The sequence below is a fragment of the Leguminivora glycinivorella genome, chromosome 11 (genome assembly GCF_023078275.1).
Source record: "Leguminivora glycinivorella isolate SPB_JAAS2020 chromosome 11, LegGlyc_1.1, whole genome shotgun sequence".
Classification (NCBI taxonomy): Eukaryota; Metazoa; Arthropoda; class Insecta; order Lepidoptera; family Tortricidae; genus Leguminivora; species Leguminivora glycinivorella.
Window position 1 is genome coordinate 21,441,841 of NC_062981.1, and position 21,045 is coordinate 21,462,885.

Consider the following 21,045-nt stretch of genomic DNA (forward strand, 5'->3'; position numbering starts at 1 on the left):
AAAGTTCGTTTGTCCTTTTCTATCACACCAATACGTCGGAAAGGGAAAAACTAACTTTATCGGCTTGATAACTTTAGAGTACGTTTATGAATAAGGGGGTTAATATTTAACCTGTTAAGACGCTACGGGAGCGAAAATGCTAAAATGGAAAGGAGTCCCCCTTTCAATTTGGGAATTTCAGTTAAATATACTACTGTTATTAACTAGATTTATCGAAAAAAAAATGTCCATTAAGAACAACTCAGTTAAAAGATATTGCGAAAAAACCTTTAAAATCGAGATTCCGCTCTCGACTGTTTCCTCCTTCAAAACTTATTTAAACGGAACGAAATTTGAGAATCTGAATAACAATGAAATAATCTGTGTCGGACCGTTTAGATTTTTTGGCTAATAGTTACCGATCTTGAGTATCATACCTTTTTTTGAGCCATATTAAAAAAGGCCGTCTTTTAAAATAAAAATAGCAAAAAGATCGAAACGGTCCGACACAGATAAAAGTAATAATAATCTGTGTTGAAAAAATCTTTATCCGCTTTACATCAGGCGGGCCGTATACTTGTTTGCCACCGACGTAGTATAAAAAAAAAAAAATCATTGCTCTAACGTAACCTAACCTACTTTGCAAGCAGTTTCATTTTCCAGGGGGTCACAGTTCTAACCTAACCTACTTTTTGATAGCAGTTTCATTCTCTAGTAGTGTAGTCTCTGTGATAATTACGCATTTCGATGATTCTGACAAATCACATTATGAAAATTGACTTTTCTGGTAGCTAATTTGGATGACAAATGATGTTATGGAATGTAGTAATTACGGATTTCGATGATTGAAAAAATCATTGCTCTATCTTCAAAAACCAGGGAGGAAATAGTTGAGAGCGTTTGTATGGAGAATTGACCTGTATCGTATCGTCTTAACCGGAGTTTTTCATCGAGCGTGTTTCTGTCACCGCGAGGTAAAAATTGTCAGTTGAAGCACAGTATAATAAAGAGTACTATCGTACAGTATGGCCACTCCCGCTCCCCGCTGAAAGTGTCGCCCACCCCCTCTCGGTTGCCACAGTTACCGCCTGTCAAAAACGCGAACAGTCGACCTGTCACATTTCACTCATACAAGCATAGTACGCGTTCACCTACACGAGCTTAGACTGTGTGCTAGGAACGCGCCTCTTTCATACATTTGATCGCCAGCGTCCGAGGTGTGGTTGAAGACTGTCATCCGTACAGAGTATTTCGCATATGACCCGACAACATTTTTTAAGGGCTTTGTGGTGTCGTTTCGTTAATTGTATCTTCAGAACCGTGGCTCCAAGGACCATAGTTCCACTTCCAAGGATGAAAAGGAAGGAAATGACACCACACACCCCCAAAAAAAATATCGGGTCATGTGCCAAACATTTGTATGAAATTACTTTGCACTCTTGAGGATAAAATGCAATTTTGCTATCTGTTTTCGAATAGCAAAGTACGCCTTCACCCGTTGGTGTGGTGAAAAGAATCTTGTTGTGCGCCACTCCCCTGGCTATAGCTTTGAACGCCTGCGATCATCGAAGTGCAGGAAAAAAATACAATGCTGTCATTCGACTGTCTTGTGACTCGTGTAAGATGGTGTGCAATTTACACAAAAATGTGGCTATATTTTCTGTATATATTATGGTCAGAAGTACTCGAAACCGACGAGCGTGTATGAGAAACGTTATGAAAGTGTGTGAAGCGAAAGTGATTTGTCAGGATCGTAGTAAATGGAAATCCGTGATCTCTGCCTACCCCTCTGGGAAACAGGCGTGATTGTATGTATGTATGTATGTATGTATTATGCATTTGGCGCTGATTGTACCATACAAAATGTGATAGTAAAAACAACCTTGAAATTCACTAACCTGTGTCAATTTTAACATAAACATAATGACATAACACATTAGCATGTGCTAGCAATGACCCAAATAGCACGGTTATGTGTAATTAGTAATAACGTAATATGTCCATATGGGTGACGTTATTTTTTATTCATTTTTATGGTATTCATATATACCATACGGACGACATTTGGATTCCTTTCAATACAATAGGCTACTTGACCCTTTTTCAAAGTATGTCTTATATTATTAATTACTGTCTAATTAAACCAAAAAAAATAGTACCATATTTTATTGCGACTTAAAAACCCGCAAAAAAATTATTTAAAGTTTACTTTTACGTGATCAGGCAAAAACAACATCAGCCATATTAATCTACACCGTGTTTCACTTAACACTAAAAACCTGAAAACCGTTTGTTCAGAATCGAGAGTAGAATCGGTTGAGCTATATCTTGATGGGAGTAATATTTTTATTTAAATTAGTATGATTAGTTATTTTTTACGTGCCTATTCTATTGTATTCGTAATACAACATTGTGTATATCGCATTGTTAGAGGTTGTTTACCTTTTTCAGTATTTAGGGGTATTAATACTGGCTGGTTACTTGGGCGATTATTTTTTCCGCTACGAGTTTGACTTTGTTTGTCAGTTTAATCTTAATGTTTATCATAAGTCATAACAAATTGAACTCGTATCTAATTACAACCTTGTCATTCTGAATATTGGCTTTAAATTTGCTTACTGCGATTACCTGTCCAATTTGAAGTTTACTGTGACAAAGCTTTAAAGTGTTTTACAATGACATCTTAGCTGTCTATGGGTAAACCTTATGTCGTTGCAGTAACGTACACAAATAAATAGTCTTATGGTTTATGATGGTAGTTAGCAATTATTTTATTGAGTGTAGAGCTAAAAGTCAAGTAGAGCTGTACAGATATCTAAAAATTCAATTTAAAAAAAGTAACCATCAGATTAAAAGATGAATACTCTAGATGAGTTTAAAAAAATAAAAATCTGTTGGGGTGTCTGAGGTCTTGAGTGATACCGGAAACACGTTGTATAGAATATCTATGACATGACGTCAGTATATTTAGAAAAAAATATTTCACATTGTCACACCCGTCAACCACTATGAATTTTAATACAATAGAGGTTGCTTCTATGGAGTTTAGATTACTACCTCTAATTTCCATAGTTGATCTGAATTATGTGACGTCACTCCATTGGCCAACACCGTTTTCGGAGTCCATAATTAAAAAAAAAAACATACACACATATTTAATTAAAAATACACAGTCATCACGCACTTTTATTGCCCGCAAGCTATAAATATTGATTTCTTAAGTCAAATACTACAGAAAACAATAACTTGATGTCCTAAATTCGATACGAGTCTAGTAGCCTATTGAACGAAGTAAAAAAAAGTATCGTCTGACGTAGGTAGTTTTAGTATTTTGCTGTTTGTTATCTAAATTAGATGTGTTAACTAGTTCGTAAGTATTGCACAAAGTTTTAGTATAATTCTATTATTCGGTAGACTTCTTGATGTGATCGCTTCACACAAACTTACCCAGACATTCAGTTACTTTTAAATCTACCAAAAAAATGATTTTTCTCTAAGTCGTAATGAATACATAACGTATGAGATAATTTATAGTATTTTATGCAACCGGCATTTAAAGGAGGTCAAAAAAGACGAGTGGCGTGGATAACAATTTGAGGCGAAGCCGAAAATTTTTTTTTTTTTTTTTTTTTTTTTAATTATAAACTGGCCAGTGATTGACCTTAGTCGCACCTGATGGAAAGTGACGACAAGGCCGAGGTTGTAGCTCACTGGTTCAGTAACAGCAGGTTGTTAATAAAGAAAGACGCCACGAGTATTTTTTGACTCAGTTAAACACCGCTGCATAGAATACTTCTTCTACGACCATGCACTTAGTTTTCAATAGTTTTCTAGAATAACTTTTGTGAAATTCACACTGTTTCCTGTATTTTGACGCAAACGTTTGCACTGCCAGTGCTCGAACCAGCTGCCCAAAGCCATCCCCCGCCGTCATCATGACGAATAACAGTTCGGGAGTAGAAAAATATTTTTTTCATCGTACCTCACTGAAATATATTAGGAGCATACATTAGGCATATCGTGAGAGATAATTGCCTAAATTGCCTAATGTATCCCTGGCAAAATTGCTAATTACTGTCAATGTATGTCAATTCAAAATGTCACAAACTTGGTCACAAGAGTTGGCCCATACCCGAGTCTCAATATTTGAATACCTGTAGTGGCTATAGTCGACCACTTCAATCAAATTTCGAAGGTCGAATATCGCAAATATCAAAGAATATCACCAAAGGTTGCCAAGCAACGGACCCCGCGGCAGGGAACCCTTCTCAAGTATGGACCCCTTCCACTATGGACCCTTTGTCTTTAACCAATCTTGATACTATGATGTTTATTTTATGATTGGATTTTAAATGACAATTCTTTTGATATGATCTCATAAAAAGACCAAATTCAAGTTTATCACAGTTTATAATTTTGTTATAAACAATTTGCATTTCTGATAATTTGTTCGTTAAACGGAAATTGTTAGCATCAATTCAAGTCTGTTTAATAGATCTCGTTAAAATGTAAAAGAAATAAGTACCTACAATATTTTTAAAAAACATTTTGCAAGCTAAATTAGTAACTGAGTCTTGTTTTGTAAGCAAGTGATTTGTTTTTGAAGTTAAAACCATTTCGAACACAATTTATAAAAATTCTACGTAGATTTTTTAATATGAAACCTAGAAAAACCTTTGTAACTAGGTACTAGACACAACATCGATAGGTATATTCTAAAAAACATTGATTGCAAAATTATTGACAAAATATGTACTACTTACAATTTTTGTTCCTTCGTAAGTTTAATTTTACAATTTAATTATGAATAATGGTAACTCTCCGCATTCCTCAATTCTCTTCTCCCCTTTGGATAATACAACATTTAGATTTTACATTTATTACACAGATTAAGGAGAAATTTCCTTTGGTTAAAGTTGTATTACCCCTGGTTGCCTACAGGCGATATTCTCCCTCTTATATTTGAAACAAAGGAGGCCCTTGAGCACCAAAATGTTGATTAATATCACATCAACGAAAACATCAATTTCGCAAATTGCTATCACAAACACATATCCTTTATAAAATATGTAAATTCAATTTAATTATTTGAGTCTGTGTAGGAACATTCACAAAGCAGAAAACGGCACTTATACATTCTCTAATTTTCCTTGACTTTTTCCTACTAAAATTGTACTATAATCCAAAGAGATAAATTCCTATTTTAAATGGTAAAATGCTAAACAGATATGAGCTAGCAACAGCTATTGAGAGAAGGGTTCTAAACAGAAATTGGATTCCAAATTCAAACATCACCGATTAGGTTCGAACAGTCACGTCCCGCCAATTAGGAAACGGTTCCCGAATTAATTTTGAAAATGGAACACTTCATATTGATGTAGTGGGAATCTGTCACGTTCTGTTAGTACTAGCTAGGCGATTGTCAACTGATTCGTTTGGGGACAGAGTTGAAAATGTGTTGGTTGAATTTTTGGCATACCTCGTGAAGTTAGTGCTAAATAATGCTTTGTGCAGTAACGAGATTCCAAATTTGAATTTAGCGCTTTCAATATGAAGCTGAATTTTGGTTGACGTTTATAAGTATTTGCGTCGTAGGCAATTCAGAAAAAATGGAAATTTAAAAAAAATAGGTTAAATAAATTACTTGTAGTTTACACATAGTATTTTTCATTAATGATTATACAGTAGTCGACCAACCACTGAAAAAATACTATTTATATCTCCATTTTAACATGAAATACTAAATCAACAAGTTTTGTAAATTAATTTAATGTAATATAATAAAACTTTCGTGTTTTCCGACATTGATGTGTTATTTTATTGTTTCCCATTTTCCTTACAATGTTTACTACGGCCGTTATCAAAATTGTCCTCTGTTAAGTATTATTATAGCCTATGCTATAATAGCTCATTATTTACGAGTCGGAACAAAGGGACAGGTAAAAGGTCTCATTAGTTTTGGACCTTTTCTTTGACAACATTTCCTTTTGATAATTTTCTTGGAGATAATATTATTAGGGATAAGATCAGTGATTTCTCTTTTCCAAATCAGTATTTTAATAATAAATGTTATGTCTTGGAAATATGAAAGGCTAGAAGAACTAGAACCTTAATTTGTTGGATTTAATTTCGTCTTCCATGTTTTCTTATCTGTAGATGCACAATTATCTATTGTCCCGGAGCTGTAAGTTCACATTTTTGACACCACAAAACGTAAACTGGCGTGACCTAATGAAATTTTAAATAAAATCCTGTAATATTTTTAAAAATAAAGTACTTAAAAACAATATATTGCTTACTTTAAACATAATCTAGCACATATTACATTTTTGCGGATCTTCGTTAGTGGGTATTTTACTATATTAATTTATCACGCATGATTTACTTATTATGTCATTTATCATTCATTTTCATTTTTAAACTAGTGCTGTGGCAGAGTCTGTCATTTCGATTCAAATGACATTTCAGTAAGTTGATAGAAATCGTATATTTGTTTAAGCGCCTCCTTGTACATATGGCCTAATCGATTCAACCAATTTGGCTAGATTTGGCAAACGATACGTCTTAGCCACATCGCAACGCAACAAACTTCAAAACAAATGTGTCAAAAATGTGAACTTACAGCTCCGTCACAATAGAGGTAACAACGGCGGAAATAAAAGTGAAACGAGCGTTTTTTCTTCTTCTCTATAACTTCTTTGACGACCATTTTGTTTGCTTATACCCCTCCTATTCTTGCCTACATTGAAATTGGTCTATATTTTGTACTTTAAGGTATTTAAAAAATATTCGGATAGTTACAACATTTGTTGGTTAGCCAACCCAATACAAAACCAAGTGGATCTGTCATTAGGTAACCTAAAACAGGTTAAAACCTCCTTATTTGGTCGTGTAAAGTTTTCTTGTACCTTTAACTGGTTTAACGATCCCTTTGAGGGTAGTAGGTATTTGTACAAGTACAACAATAAAATGGTCAAGTTGATCTATATTATCAGAAAATATTATTTGTCCACTATTAAAAATTTCCAATCTTTTTCCTTCCAGACTGCGTCCACCTGCAGCTCTACAAAGACCTGAAAGAACGCCAGAAAAACGGACAGACCAAAGCCTCCCTGTCTCTCCAACAGTACCTTGGCTTCGAAGCTGGCTTCACGCTGGACAAGGAGTCCAACACCCTGGCTATACTGTGCGAAGATGTGGTTCCTGTGCTGGCGTTTGATACCCGAGAGATACTGATACAGTGGAGAGTCAAGGTAAGACCATCTAAAATAAGTTTAACTGCTTAGGTACATAGCACGGCATATAATGGCTGGTAAAATCGAGGATACTTTCAGACAAGGTAAAGATTTAGGCTCTTAGGAAGATCAGAAGAATTAGCTATGTATTACTGTTCCTACGCCAGTACCTTGGCTTCGAAGATGGTTTTACGCTAGACAAGTCCAATACCTTTGCGATCTTGTGCGAAGATATGGTTCCTGTGCTGGTTTTTGATACCAGGGAGATCCTGATACAGTGGAGGGTCAAGGTAGGCTACTGATGAAGTCTAATATATAATTACGTCTTTACCAACATAGATACAATAGATACTCGTAATGGAAGATCAGGAATCATGGCATAAAAATAAGCGGAACTAAGGAAGAACTTTAAAGAATCAGGCTCTTTGAAGCATCAAAAGAATGGGAAGACGAAGGCGTCTCTGTCCCTTCAGCAATCTAATTGTTGCGACATTAAACTTGAAGAGTAACGCCACTAACGCCAGTTTTATAATAGTGTTTTTATTTCTCAGAAATCTTAAGACAGTTATTTTTATGTCCCGCGTCTCACGCACTGTGACCTCATGTTGTCAATAAAATTATTTCAACACCATCAGATCTTTAATGCCGCTTCCAAACAACTTCTACTGATTAGTCGATTTGAGAATGTGTAGTGAAATTGTTAACTAGCAGTTTTTGGCGAATGATCCCATTAAGGACAAAATTAAAAAAAAATGTCTTGATTGTGACTCACACTTAAATCTAGAAACCCTGAGTTCAAGTTTTAACCAAGACAGTATTTTTTTTTTTCAATTTTAAATGTATTCTGAGCTGAGTACGAAAACATAATACAACACGGGTAACAAATGACGCCTTTTCCTTTTAAGACTCAACCCAGGTGTAAAATCTTCTCCCCAGACGAGTTTTCCTTCGTAATATGGTTCTAACCTTTAAATCCTTCTCCCCAGGTCCAGCACAACCTGGGCAGCAGCAAAGAGTTCGCGGCCGTCATAATCCAAGCCCCCAACTCGTTAAAACCGGGTCCGTGCAGACTGCACGCCTGTGGACCAAGGCTGGCACTGTGTGCCAACCGGCCCCCTGAGGTGTTAGCGCTGTGGGACGTCAAACTGTTAAGGTAGGTTCTAGAACCTTAAGTAATTAAGACTTCAGGACAATTTAGCCAGTTCTGTTGAGTAACACACACTCTCATTACACATTCTGTTTTTTTTACATGTATAATGCTAAAATGGTGCAATAAAGAATATTTAATTACTTGCTTACTTACTCTCCGGAGAATTTATGTTTATACTGTTTATGGGAGGTTCGAGATTGTTTAGGAGCAGAAAAAAGAATCTGGACTCAGTATCGCGAGGACTAATAGGTTACAAAAGGAAAAAGTTTCATACAAAATGTGTGAGAAACGAGTCGCAAAACTGTCCCCAATATTCGGAGACTTCTTACACGATCTTGTAAAGCAACCCTGACAGTAGTAAATTCGTGGCTATCATCATAAATGGCCTTTGGGCTTCCTGAGATCATGGCATTGTGGAGCGTCAAAATGTTCTAGAACTCTTTCTGATGTAGGTTCTAGAACTCTTTCAGCCGGTTAGGATAAAGCGACTGTAACAGATTAAAAAAAATTGGTCTGCGAAAGCACTCAAGTTATCGTTATCTTTCCCTCGCTTAGCAACGTAATTGCGATTCTTAAGGTAATTTAGGTTTTATCTTAGGTTTCGAGAGCTCGTTTAGCCACGCTTATCTGCCTTAAAAAGAACGACATTATATTAAAAGATAGAGAAACAACTCTTAAATAAAATTTAAATTTGATCATAGTATTCATTCCAGGTAACAATGAAGGTGCGTCATCCACACTAATATTATAAATGGGAAAGCGTGTGTGTCTGTTTGTTTGTCCGTCTTTCACGGCAAAACGGAGCGACGAATTGACGTGATTTTTTAAGTGGAGTTAGTTGAAGGGATGGCGAATGATATTATAGGCTACTTTTTGTCTCTTTCTAACGCGAGCAAAGCCGCAGGCAAAAACTATTATTAATATATAAGCCAGACCGATCTGAATGAAGTACGTCATATTTACTTAGATAGACATTTCATAGAACAATCTGACGTCAACGCCTATTACGTCAATAACGAACTTTTATTTCAATCCCCACTGTATTTGTATCTTTTCAATTAACTTTCAAATAACAAACCATTGAGTAAAAAACCTCTCGAATCCAATCCATCCGTATCACAAAGCCAGATCATAAACAATTGCGCTTTTTGCGAGCGTACAATTTTACGCTGCGCGCACGGACAAATGTGCGTTCGGAAACTTTTGAAAGCGAACGTTTTTTTGGCGGGAAGAGGATGTATCGCGGCAAATGAAGCGCTCCCGATTGGCTAAAAAAACGGAAGCGTTCTGAAATGAAAAATATTCTGTGGGTGAGTTTTTTTTTATCATCAAACAATGTTTACTGCACTCACTACTGAATGCTATGATTTGGCGTCGGCGCTAACTTTACTAAGGCCTCTGACCATCCAACGCGAAGGGTAACTAATGTAGCTACATACTTATACGTTCAATATTTTCTTGCAAGCAAGTTATTTTTTTTTTTAACCGAATTGGCTACAATCGTTTCAATGACAACATTTTTATTATTTTAAAAAGTAATACAAGTGTTTCGTATATTTTTGTGGCTTTCACGGCAAATTGAACTGTAGATTTTGATAAGTGTTTTAAAAAGAAATTCGGCGTATTTTTAGATTTTTTAGTCTGCATAGGAGGGCTGAAACATGCGCAATTTTTATATAGGTATTTACTACTATTAAAATACCACATCTAAACGTTTTTCGAAGTCTTCTCAACAGATTAAAACTTATTTTTTTAAAGCCACGGCCTGTTTGTATCGAAGGCAATCAGAGAAAAGCCCTTAAATAAATCAAACAGAGTTGTCAGTAAATTAGTTTGCCCGCTTCCCGAGTCTTTACTTTTATTGATACAGTTCTGTGGAAAGAAAATAACGCGATTACAGTTCGAGTTTCTGCTCCGTGTGTTTTGTCCACTACTGATAATTCTTTTATTTGTTCTAGTGGTCTTGCCTTGAAAACATAATTCAGGTACTAACTGTATTTTTTTCGTAGAATTTCTTTTTAATTAAAATACATGTGTACTTTTGTATTTAATATAAAAGTAATATTTCTATAGTTTTTTTTTTAATATTTAATATTTATGCCATAAATTATTTTTAAATACGATCTGGATTGCATGTAATCGATATGTCAGTGACCTTTTTTTGAAGGTACGTCAGTTTTGACACTTAAATATGTGATGTAACCTAACTTTCTACAAACTTAAAGTTTGCAACGGGCAATCGTCCTACGAGCATAGCTAACTTTTTTGACGTACCCTTCGCAATTGAACTCAACAACAAACCTACTAAAACTAGTTAGAAATTCTTCACAAAACTACAGAAAGCAGAAGGTAACACAAAACTAACCGAATAAGCAAAAACAATAGACGCGTTCCCGCAAACAACTGATGAAATTACGGTCCCGAAGAACGAATGAACGAATGGAACAAAGAACGTGAACGAACGAATGGAATCGAACAAAGAAACCAACGTGACCGGTAGCTTCTCAACCTCGTATATGTCCTACTGTGGTAATAGAAAATGGACGCTGTGATAAGTTGAATGAAGTTGAATTTTCTTTGTAACTGAAAATAAAATAACAGTTGCGACAATTGTCGTTCCAAGTTTAAAATCCGAACAGTGAAGGAGTAATTAGAGTTACGGGTAACTTAATGGTCAGACGATATTTGTTTTGTGTGTAGAACTTTTTCTTTCCGAAGTAACTTAAAAACATTTATGGCATTCAGTATGTGTGTCCGCACCATCTCTGTCCGCACCATTTATGGCATTCAATATGTGTGTCCGCACCATCTGAACGATGGAATTAGGCACTATTTTGCGGAAATCCATGATAATCAAAATTTAAAACATATTAGGCTCTTCGGTTGTCAGCGAAGAACAAAGATTGTTTTATTGATCAATCAGCATCATTCATTACAATAAATAAATAAATATTATAGGACATTCTTACACAGATTGACTGAGTCCCACGGTAAGCTCAAGAAGGCTTGTGTGTATTACAAAACCTTAAAAAAGATAACCATCGACTTATTTATCCTAGTTTAGGTACACAAAATGTAACTGCACTTTATAAGAAGACGCACTCAAAGAAAATTAATGTTCTTTTGTATTAACATAACTCGTTGAGCATTTTATTCATAATTTATCCAAGAAATAAACAAAAATAAAGGCCCTTATTCATTACCATTTTCCTTTAATAAAATAAAGGCAGAAAATATAAACGGCATTAGGCGTATACTTAAGATGGAAGTCGACGATTACACTAAAACCGCCACTTCATACAAACATATTCCTTATTTTACTCTCTGGATATTTATTTAGGCTTTATTGCTTATTTATCAATAAAAAGTAGAAATGGCTGACTTAACGCCTTAAGGTATTCCCTACCAGTCAACCTTTGGGCAAAACAGAGATACTTTGGTGCGCCATTTTTTTTCAAAGTTGTCCACCCCACTTTTTTTTTGGATTTCGAAATTTTTATGTGGAGTGAAAAACTCAGAATCACGAGCTCTTTCAATCTTAATAGGAGAAAAAAAGTGTCCCAAGGTTTTTTTTCCATTCCGTTACCATTTTTTCATACTTTTTGTATGGCGGTAACGGAATGGAAGATTTGAAAAATTGTATGGAAATCTTGGGACATTTTTTATCTTCCCGTTTTCACATGTTTAATATGGAGGAAAATCTTCGCGTTTGTATAGAGAAGCGGTCGTGGCTTTTCCTCCTATAAGAGTTCCCAGTAATCGTGTTAATTTAAACATCAAAGTTAAAGTGGGTCAAACCGGCAGTTAAGCAGCGGAATGAAATAAATGCTCTCGGCTGATAGATGCTGGGATCAAAATAATTTTCCCTCACTTGTAAAAAACTTAATGTCACCTACTCGTCGCAAAAGATGGTCAGGAAAAGATCGCTTTTTAACGATAAGACATGTTTTTTACCTCTTAAGGTACAGCGGGGCAAATCTCGACTGGGGGACAATTGTAACTAATCATTTACTGTCTAAATATACCTTTTATTTCAAAACACAAATAAACACCAATTATTACAGTTCTTAAAAAATATTTTTTATCATTGGCCCACCCTGTACTTGAATCAGTAGGTAAGTCTAACTACCTACTGATTCAAATATCATTCAAATTTTAGTGCGTTTTACCTAATTGGTGGTTTTCGAGTAAGTATAAATTTATAACTTTCCTATATGCTGTGTGCCTGTTGTCATATGATACATATATTTACAAATCGCATTTCTCAAGATTCTCGCATTGTTGTGCGCGTGTTTATAACTCTAAAAAAAATGTACATCAAGTACCTAATTTAGACTCGCGGGTTACAACATAAGTATACTTAAGTGACATAGGTACTGCTTTAAATACATATCACGAACTAGATCATAACACAATTTGCGTAAATATGCAGACACCATTAAAGGTCTATAATGGCATCAACGACCATAAAGGAGCGTTTAGACATTCAACATGCATTACATACGCGTAATCTACCCGATTTGAGCAATATCGTATCTTAACTAACAATTTTTCATATAACCAACCTTAAAATCTATGGAATAAAATCGAAAATTTTCAAAATGTTCGTTCGCTGTGGAGGGTACAGTCCGCAACAAAGCTTTGAATACAGCCAAAGTGCCAAAAACATATATACGGAACTTTATGACCTATCCATTAAGGTATACATATTTTTGGCACTGTATTCACAGCTTGGTTGCTAGCTGTACGTTCGTAATGCAATGATGCCGCACGCAGGTTTATTACAGTCGTAAATGTGTTTTGAAATGTACTTGTGTTTAGTTATTATTTGGCGCTTGCATCGTTATAACTGGGGTAATAATTACAAGTGCACTTAATAAAATGTTGACGACCGGTCTGGCGCAGTCGGTAGTGACCCTGCCTGCTGCGCCGCGGTCCCGGGTTCTTCAATTTCAATTCAAAATATCTTTATTCATGTAGGCCTAGTTACAAGCTCTTATGAATAGTTCATTACATATATATTATGATCTTAATCTAACCTAATTATCAGAGCAATTTATTGTTGTAAATTATTGTTCATAATAATATTGAGTCTATAATATACAATTTCATATAAAAATAATCGTTAAACAAAAAATATATAATTAGGTATATGTATATATAAAAATACATGTCTAGAATATTTCTAGGAAAAATCCAATGTCCAAAAAATACAATATTAATTTCATCAACAATAATAATAATAATAAACGTAAAAATAAGAAACTATTTCGAATAACAATTAATCCCACGTTGTTTTATCATTCATGTAGTCTTGTGTTGTATAATAAGCTTTGGAAATGAGTACACGCTTTACATGATTCTTAAATTTATTAATTGACAAGTCAGTAATGTGATTCGGAAGTTTATTATAAAATCGAACACAATTACCCATGAATGATTTTTTAATTTTACAGAGCCGTGTGAAGGGCACCGCGAGTTTATGTTTATTTCTAGTATTTATATTATGTACATCACAGTTTTTCTTAAAATTACAAATGTTTTTATGTACATACATAATATTCTCATAAATATATTGACAATGCACTGTCATTATATTAATGTCCTTAAATTTATCTCTAAGTGAGTCTCTATGGTTCATTTTATATATTGCTCGAATAGCCCTCTTCTGCAGAATAAATATGGTATTTATCTCTGAAGCACTGCCCCAAAGTAAAATACCATATGACATAATGCTGTGAAAGTAACTAAAATAAACTAATCGAGCTGTTTTCACGTCTGTTAACTGACGGATCTTGTTCACTGCAAAAGCTGCAGAACTAAGTCTATTCGAGAGGTTAACAATATGGGGACCCCACTGAAGTTTAGAATCTAAAGTTATACCAAGAAAAACTGTACTATCTACCAGTTCTAATTCCTCATCCTTCACAACGACACTTGTTTGCTCATTCCTTACGTTACTATTAGTGACAAACTTAATACATTTAGTCTTTTTTTCATTTAATAATAAATTATTAGCATTGAACCAGTTCACTACTTTAGAGATAGCATTGTTTACATCACTGTGAGCTTGTTGCTGTCGTTTGAGTTTGAAAATAAGTGAGGTGTCGTCTGCAAACAATACTATATCATGGTGGGTCTTTACAAGGAATGGCAAGTCATTTATGTAGATAAGGAACAGGAAAGGCCCCAATATTGATCCCTGTGGTACACCCATAGAGACCAATGACCCAGTTGATCTCTGTCCATTGACATCTACCCTTTGTATTCTACCATTTAAGTAGGACTTGAGTAAATCTAGTGCTGATCCTCTGACTCCATAATAATGTAGTTTCCTGATCAATGTTTCATGACAAACACAGTCGAAGGCCTTAGATAAATCACAAAAGATACCTAAAGCATCTTGTGACTCCTCCCAGGCATCGAAAATATGCTTAATTAGCTCAACACCAGCATCGGTTGTCGAGCGACCCCGTGTGAAGCCAAATTGCTTATTATGCATTAAATTATTAACGTTAAAATGTCGTACTAATTGAGAAAGAACTAATTTTTCAAATATTTTACTGAAAGTTGGCAGCACAGATATTGGTCTAAAGTTAGTGGGGTCAGAGTGGCTGCCGGATTTAAATAAAGGAGTTATTTTGCTATGTTTCATTAGATCAGGAAACTCGCCGCAGTCAACACTGTTGTTGAATATAACTGCTAAGTCAGGCGCTACAACCTCAACTAAGGATTTTACGGCATGGACGGAGACCCCCCAGAGGTCACTAGTTTTTTTGACATTAATTGATTTAAATGCCTTTACTATATCTGAGGTACAAACATGTTCAAAACAAAGGTCTCTACAACACTCAGGAACGTTTTCCTCTAATAATGTGACGGCAGATAAGGGTGATGAATTTAAATCCTTAGTTGTGAATGCTGGTATCTCGGTGAAAAATTTTTCGAACTCTGTTGCTACTTCAAAATTGGAATCTATAATTTTGTTATCAATATTCAGTTTAATATCTTTTACTGCGTGTTTCGAGCGACCAGTTTCCACATTAATTACTTTCCACGTTGCTTTAATAATGTCAGAGCTATTTTTTATTTTATTACTAAGATAATTTCGCTTAGCGATATGACAATCTATCTTGAACTTCTTCGAATATTGCTTAACATGTTCTTTAAATTCATCACTCGTATTAAACCGCCGTTCTTCATACAAGGCATACAATGCACGTCTTCGTTGATGTAACTCTGCAGTAGCCCATTCGCCCAGTTCGATCCCGGTAAGGGCATTTATTTGTGTGATGAGCACAGATATTTGTTCCTGAGTCATGGATGTTTTCTACGTATATAAGTATTTAATATATTATATATATCGTTGTCTGAGTACCCACAACACAAGCCTTCTTGAGCTTACCGTGGGCCTCAGTCAATCTGTGTAAGAATGTCCTATAATATTTATTTTTTATTTTTATTTTATTTTATAATGTTAATAAAATACTCAAATTTAGAACGTGTTGATCAAAGAAGTCATTCGTAAAAGGTTAGAACCTCGTAAAAGTTAGTCAGGGAAAAGGCGCAAAGTACATAGGTATTTTCTATGAGACTCGTGCCTAAATTTTCATATTACCGGTTTTTCCACTGATGGAAAGTGGAAACGGTCTGACCGATTATGAGGTAAAATATATATTTTTATATACAAATACCCTTCGAGCCCTATCATAATAATTTATATTCCACAATAATGCATTTTCATTCGAAATAGTAAACTTCGTACTATAAAAGACCCATCAGCCAATGCCTTAGCGCAAACCAGACACGTTTAAGAACCCAAATTTAAAAATAATCGAAGCAACTCCCGCATTTCAATTCACACCTTAACACTTTTAAAATATAGTTGAAAATGAGGTAAACTGGCGGAAAAGAACGACAATTCGAATTTAGAATTTTTCAGTGAAAATTGGACTCACAAAAGGTTGTTTAAAGTGCAAAATACTTTGAAGCTTCGAGTATGTAGTAGCCGGCAGTACAGAAAAGTTGGTGTAGAATTTTTAAAGATGGAACGTCTACATTTGGGTTTGAAGTTTTAAATTCAGACTTTAGTAATGCTGATACGCGTTCTGAATTTTCGCTTAGGTATGCGTAATGCCCGGTATATTTTAGAAATGAATTTTTGATGTACCGTTTTAGTTTTACTGCCAGAACGTTTACAAATTTATAAGAGATATTTTGTGAATTGTTAAAGCTAAAACTAGCTAAAAGGAGTCCTCTTGCCATTTTATTTACAAAAAGGTCCCAGAAAAAAGTAAACATAGCTGTAGCGAACACTTCAAAATAAATATTGACAACACATTTACTCGTAGGTACTGCCAGTATTGAGCCCGTTTTATGGAGACTATTTACATTTATTTATTCCGTTCTATTTAACTTTCATTCTGATGATATTTTTTTTGGGAGAGACGCTATAATTAGGTATTTTAATTTAAATTACTACTTACCTACTTTTGATTCTTAGGTATTAAAAGTACCTAAGTCCCAACAAAAATGCTCTAGGTCTTACGATCATATAAAAATATTACTTTAAAAAAATTCCATTATTTTCATTCCTATTTTAAGAAGGAACGCGAAAAACGGCGCCTATAAAACAAATGACGTCACGTTATATGCTCATAAATCCATATAAAAGCCGTGGTCGGTGCAAATTGTCGACAAAAGTAGCGACAAATCATGTCGGTTATTGTTTACAGAGGGCTCGCGTTGATGACGACGCGTTTGTCACTTATCGGACAAAAGGCGAAGGGAAACGGGTGTGAAGATCTAATTCGTGCCAATGCACAATGTCAGGGTAAATGCTTTATGACATGCTATTCATTTATGTATTTACATTCACAACGCCTGTACCGGGTACTTACAGCAACGTATTTGTGTGATGAAAAGTGCATACTAGAGGTAATTCATAATTCATAATTTATTGGATATAATTATGGAACATGGAACCCGCGATGGCCGCGATCATCATCTCCTCCTAGCCGTTTTCGGCTTCGGCGACTGCGTTTTACGTTTGAGAGCGTCGTTGATGTGCTCTCAGGTGGCTGACGTAGCCAATTTTTGCTACGAATGTGCGACCACACTCCCGGCAGGTCAGCACCCCTCCGACATAATAACTAATAGCCACAGGTGGTCTGGTTTCTAGTTCTTCGCGCTTAGCGTCGAGTTCTGTGCGCCGTCTGGCTTCAAACTGACGCACCTGTGTCTGCACAGTATGCCTTCATCATGGACGATCATTGGCCAGACTCTCCCATTTCGTTGGCTCTATATGAGTTCTTTTCATATATCGCTTCAGCACATCTTTGAACCGCAAGAATTGGCCGCCTCGCTTCCGCTTACCATTTTGCAGTTCGCTGTAAAATTCGCTGTAAATGGCCGCGATACAATTATGTTAACAACTTAACATACATAGGAATTCAGAGCGACTCTTTTGGCTAAATTAGATCAAGTGTTTCTCTTTCGAAATGTGTGGAGTAGAGCAATTTTTTAAATCAAAACTAAATATATGATAGGAATAGGAAGATACTGTCTCACGGAAGTTTTGTTCTTATACTTTTCAAATTATCTTTGATATTAGGTACCCCATTCTTCCAAAGAAGGCATAACGCAAAAAACCACCACTGGAAATCAAAACTAGATTGTCTTTGGATCTATGGTTTAAAATTTTTAAATTGTCTATACTCTGTCAAACAATTATGTCAGTAAATAAGAACAAAGAAAACTACAGCTATCCTTTTCTGTAGCACCCTAAAGAAAAGGATGAATATAGTTTTCTCTGTTCTTATTTACTGACAGACTTGTTTGACAGAGTATAATGTATAATTTATACTATCGAATGAGTAGAAAATAGCGAGAGTGTACGTTATCACACGACATAGCGCGACAAACAACCGTCTCGCGTCTGCTGTTTGTCACGCCGTATCTCTCGCCTTTGCCAACGATAACCACATCTGACACTTCCTTTTATAAAAGCCACCGTTGGAAAATGACAACCGGATTGTCCTTGGTTACATTCACATCATTATACGTAGTTTGGAAACTAGGAATTGTCTCTGATCTAGGAAATCCTCCGCCTTAGCACAGTATAATGAAGAGTACTATCGTACAGTATCACACCACATCCGCTCCCCGCTGAAAGTACCGCCCACCCCCTCTCGGTTACCTCACAGTTACCGCCTGTCAAAAACGCGAACAGTCAAACTTTCATATTTCCACCTACACGAGCTTAGATTGTGTGCTAGGAACGCGCCTCTTTCATATTATTTGATCGCCAGTGTCCGAGGTGTGGCCTTAGTTCCATTTGACAGATTTCCGTGACATCAGGCAGATTGTCAATTCAGCGATTTAATTAATTCCTACATACCTAAATAGAAATACTTAATAATGTCTTATAAATTCAGGAAATTTGTGATCTTCTTATAAATAAAACCTTTCATTCAATGGCATCTGACCTTAAAGTGTATTTTGCGGGTAAATTGGATTCGATTAAGTATAACAATCAGTGCAAAAATATTGCTTCTGACAATCAAATCCAAGATGACTTTCAAAAGAAACAAATTTAAATTTGGATATTTCCATTCTTAATATTCACTTCAAAACAACAATCGGCGAAAGTATTTAATCTGCCAAAAACGCCTTTGCCAAGGGTTAAAAGGAAAACATTGCCGACCGAATAAAAGACCTACAGGTTTGCCATCTTAACTTTGCTGTTCAAAAAATCAAAATTACATATGAACTCTATGGAGTGAGAAAGAAACCAGCAGCAAATATATGTTGGTGACTTTCTAAACTTGGGGAAGGACTGCGAAGGGGCGTTTTTCTCCAGTTATCTTTATTTCTTTAAGAGCTATTTCGAGTGGGTTAGGCTCGAAATACGCCTTGATCTTTGAATTAAGGAGTTTATGGAGGTTCCTCGGTACAGAGTGGAGATTTTAAACTCGGATATAATAAAAAAGGTTCGAGTCAGTTTGTTTTTATTGCGAGCATTTATTTAAGTTTCGTTCCTTGTTATTTTTTTAGAACAAATTGCTTTTTCTCTTCATTACCCTATACGTTTTATATACAATCGCATAAGCGTGAGGCTTGATCTTGATACTAAGCAATCACAGTAGCCTAACGAGGCTTGCATTTTTAACACTTTCGAAACCGGGCTCTACGCGGCGCTACGACATTTTCGCTACATACGGGTTTCCCCATGTAATCGGCTACGCTTCTACGAGCGGTGTGCCCGACAGTCGGGTTCTTGGTAGCGAAAGTGTTAATTGATAACAAAAGAAAAATAATTGGAAAATAATATTAATGAAAAATCCTTTTTTTAGTAAAGGGGGCTTTCATTAATCACGTCATACTGCATAGGGGGAGAGGGATCTAAAATAAGCCTTAAACGTATGACGTGATTAATGGAAGCCCCCAAACTGAAATGCATTTCGTACTCAAACTAAGAAACAACAAAAATTACATTATGAACCAAAATTTGTTATACTTAGTAATCGATTTAGTTTTGCTTATAATGGTTTATTTGTAATCAAACTTCATATAACTCAATGTCCACTCAATTATATCCCAAGGGACACTTCAAATTACTAAGAGCCACTCCTAATAACATTGCCCGAGCCATATAAAAAGCCAACAAAGCACAAATCATCGGCAAATAATAACCTGTCCACGTTAATAGCTGACATAAGAAATTAATAACTTACTCTATACAAAAACGAAAAGTCATATCTTTTTTCATACTATTTTCCACCCTATTCATACCTACATTAAGCACAGAAAGGTTACACTATTAAGTTTCCCCGTATCTACTAAAATTTTCTGAATCGAAATAGGTACAAACTTACAAATACAGTCGACAATGGCGCCACTATCAACACCGCGTCATATAAATTCGTAAGTGTTTTGATTAGTTCCGAATTTGTCCACACGCAAAGATAAGATTGTACTATTCCGGTCACCTGAAACTATAGTTTGAAAGAGCTTAAGCGTTATGTAAATCTATTGTAGATAAGACCTTTCGTTATTGATAAGTGCTTGGAAGTTCTTGTCATCGCCTGGCTAACTCATCGCTTGATGCAAGTCAGTAGGGAACCAACTTCAAGGTAAATATTATAATTTAGTTACTTTCGGAAAAGCGGAATGTAAATCTTATAAGTAAAGTACAAATTACATGGTAGAGTGAATAAGTTGATTAACTAACTATTTGAATGTCACACTATCTTGATAATCAAGTGAAAACTCTGGAAACCTTTTCTCTGTCGTTCTTTGGCGACTTAATTAAAACCTTCAACCTTTATACAATCGCTGAAAAAATATAGTCAGCGCGGTGTAGGAATCGCTCCGTTCGTTACAGCGACATCTAGCGTGTAATTTAGTAAACTTTTTGCGTTTTTCGTGTTAAACTGTACTTTTCGAGGCGAGTTCTTGGTGTGTTTGTGAATATAAAAGCACTGATATGGGAAAGGCGGAAAATAAATTGGTTTAGCGGCGATAATCGGTTGTATTGAGGGGTAATGAGCGTACGAACGGTGTTAAGGGATGATGTTTGGGCTCGAGTGGGATTTGGTAGAGTTTTTGTCGATGGAATTTTTTTATTATTTTTCTAATTTCTAATTTGGTGTATAAAATAACACGATGAAATTCTACCTA

The 21,045-nt window shown here is 35.5% G+C and overlaps 1 protein-coding gene across 1 annotated transcript in view; it reads left to right on the forward strand.

Annotated features, from left to right (window-relative positions):
* The window catches only part of LOC125231351, a 326,325-nt gene that overhangs the window by 240,421 nt on the left and 64,859 nt on the right, over positions 1-21,045 (forward strand). Inside the window, exons 4-5 of the mRNA XM_048136797.1 lie at positions 7,024-7,232; positions 8,201-8,367. Of these exons, the coding sequence (XP_047992754.1) occupies positions 7,024-7,232; positions 8,201-8,367 (376 nt within the window). The remainder of the gene's footprint in view (positions 1-7,023; positions 7,233-8,200; positions 8,368-21,045) is intronic.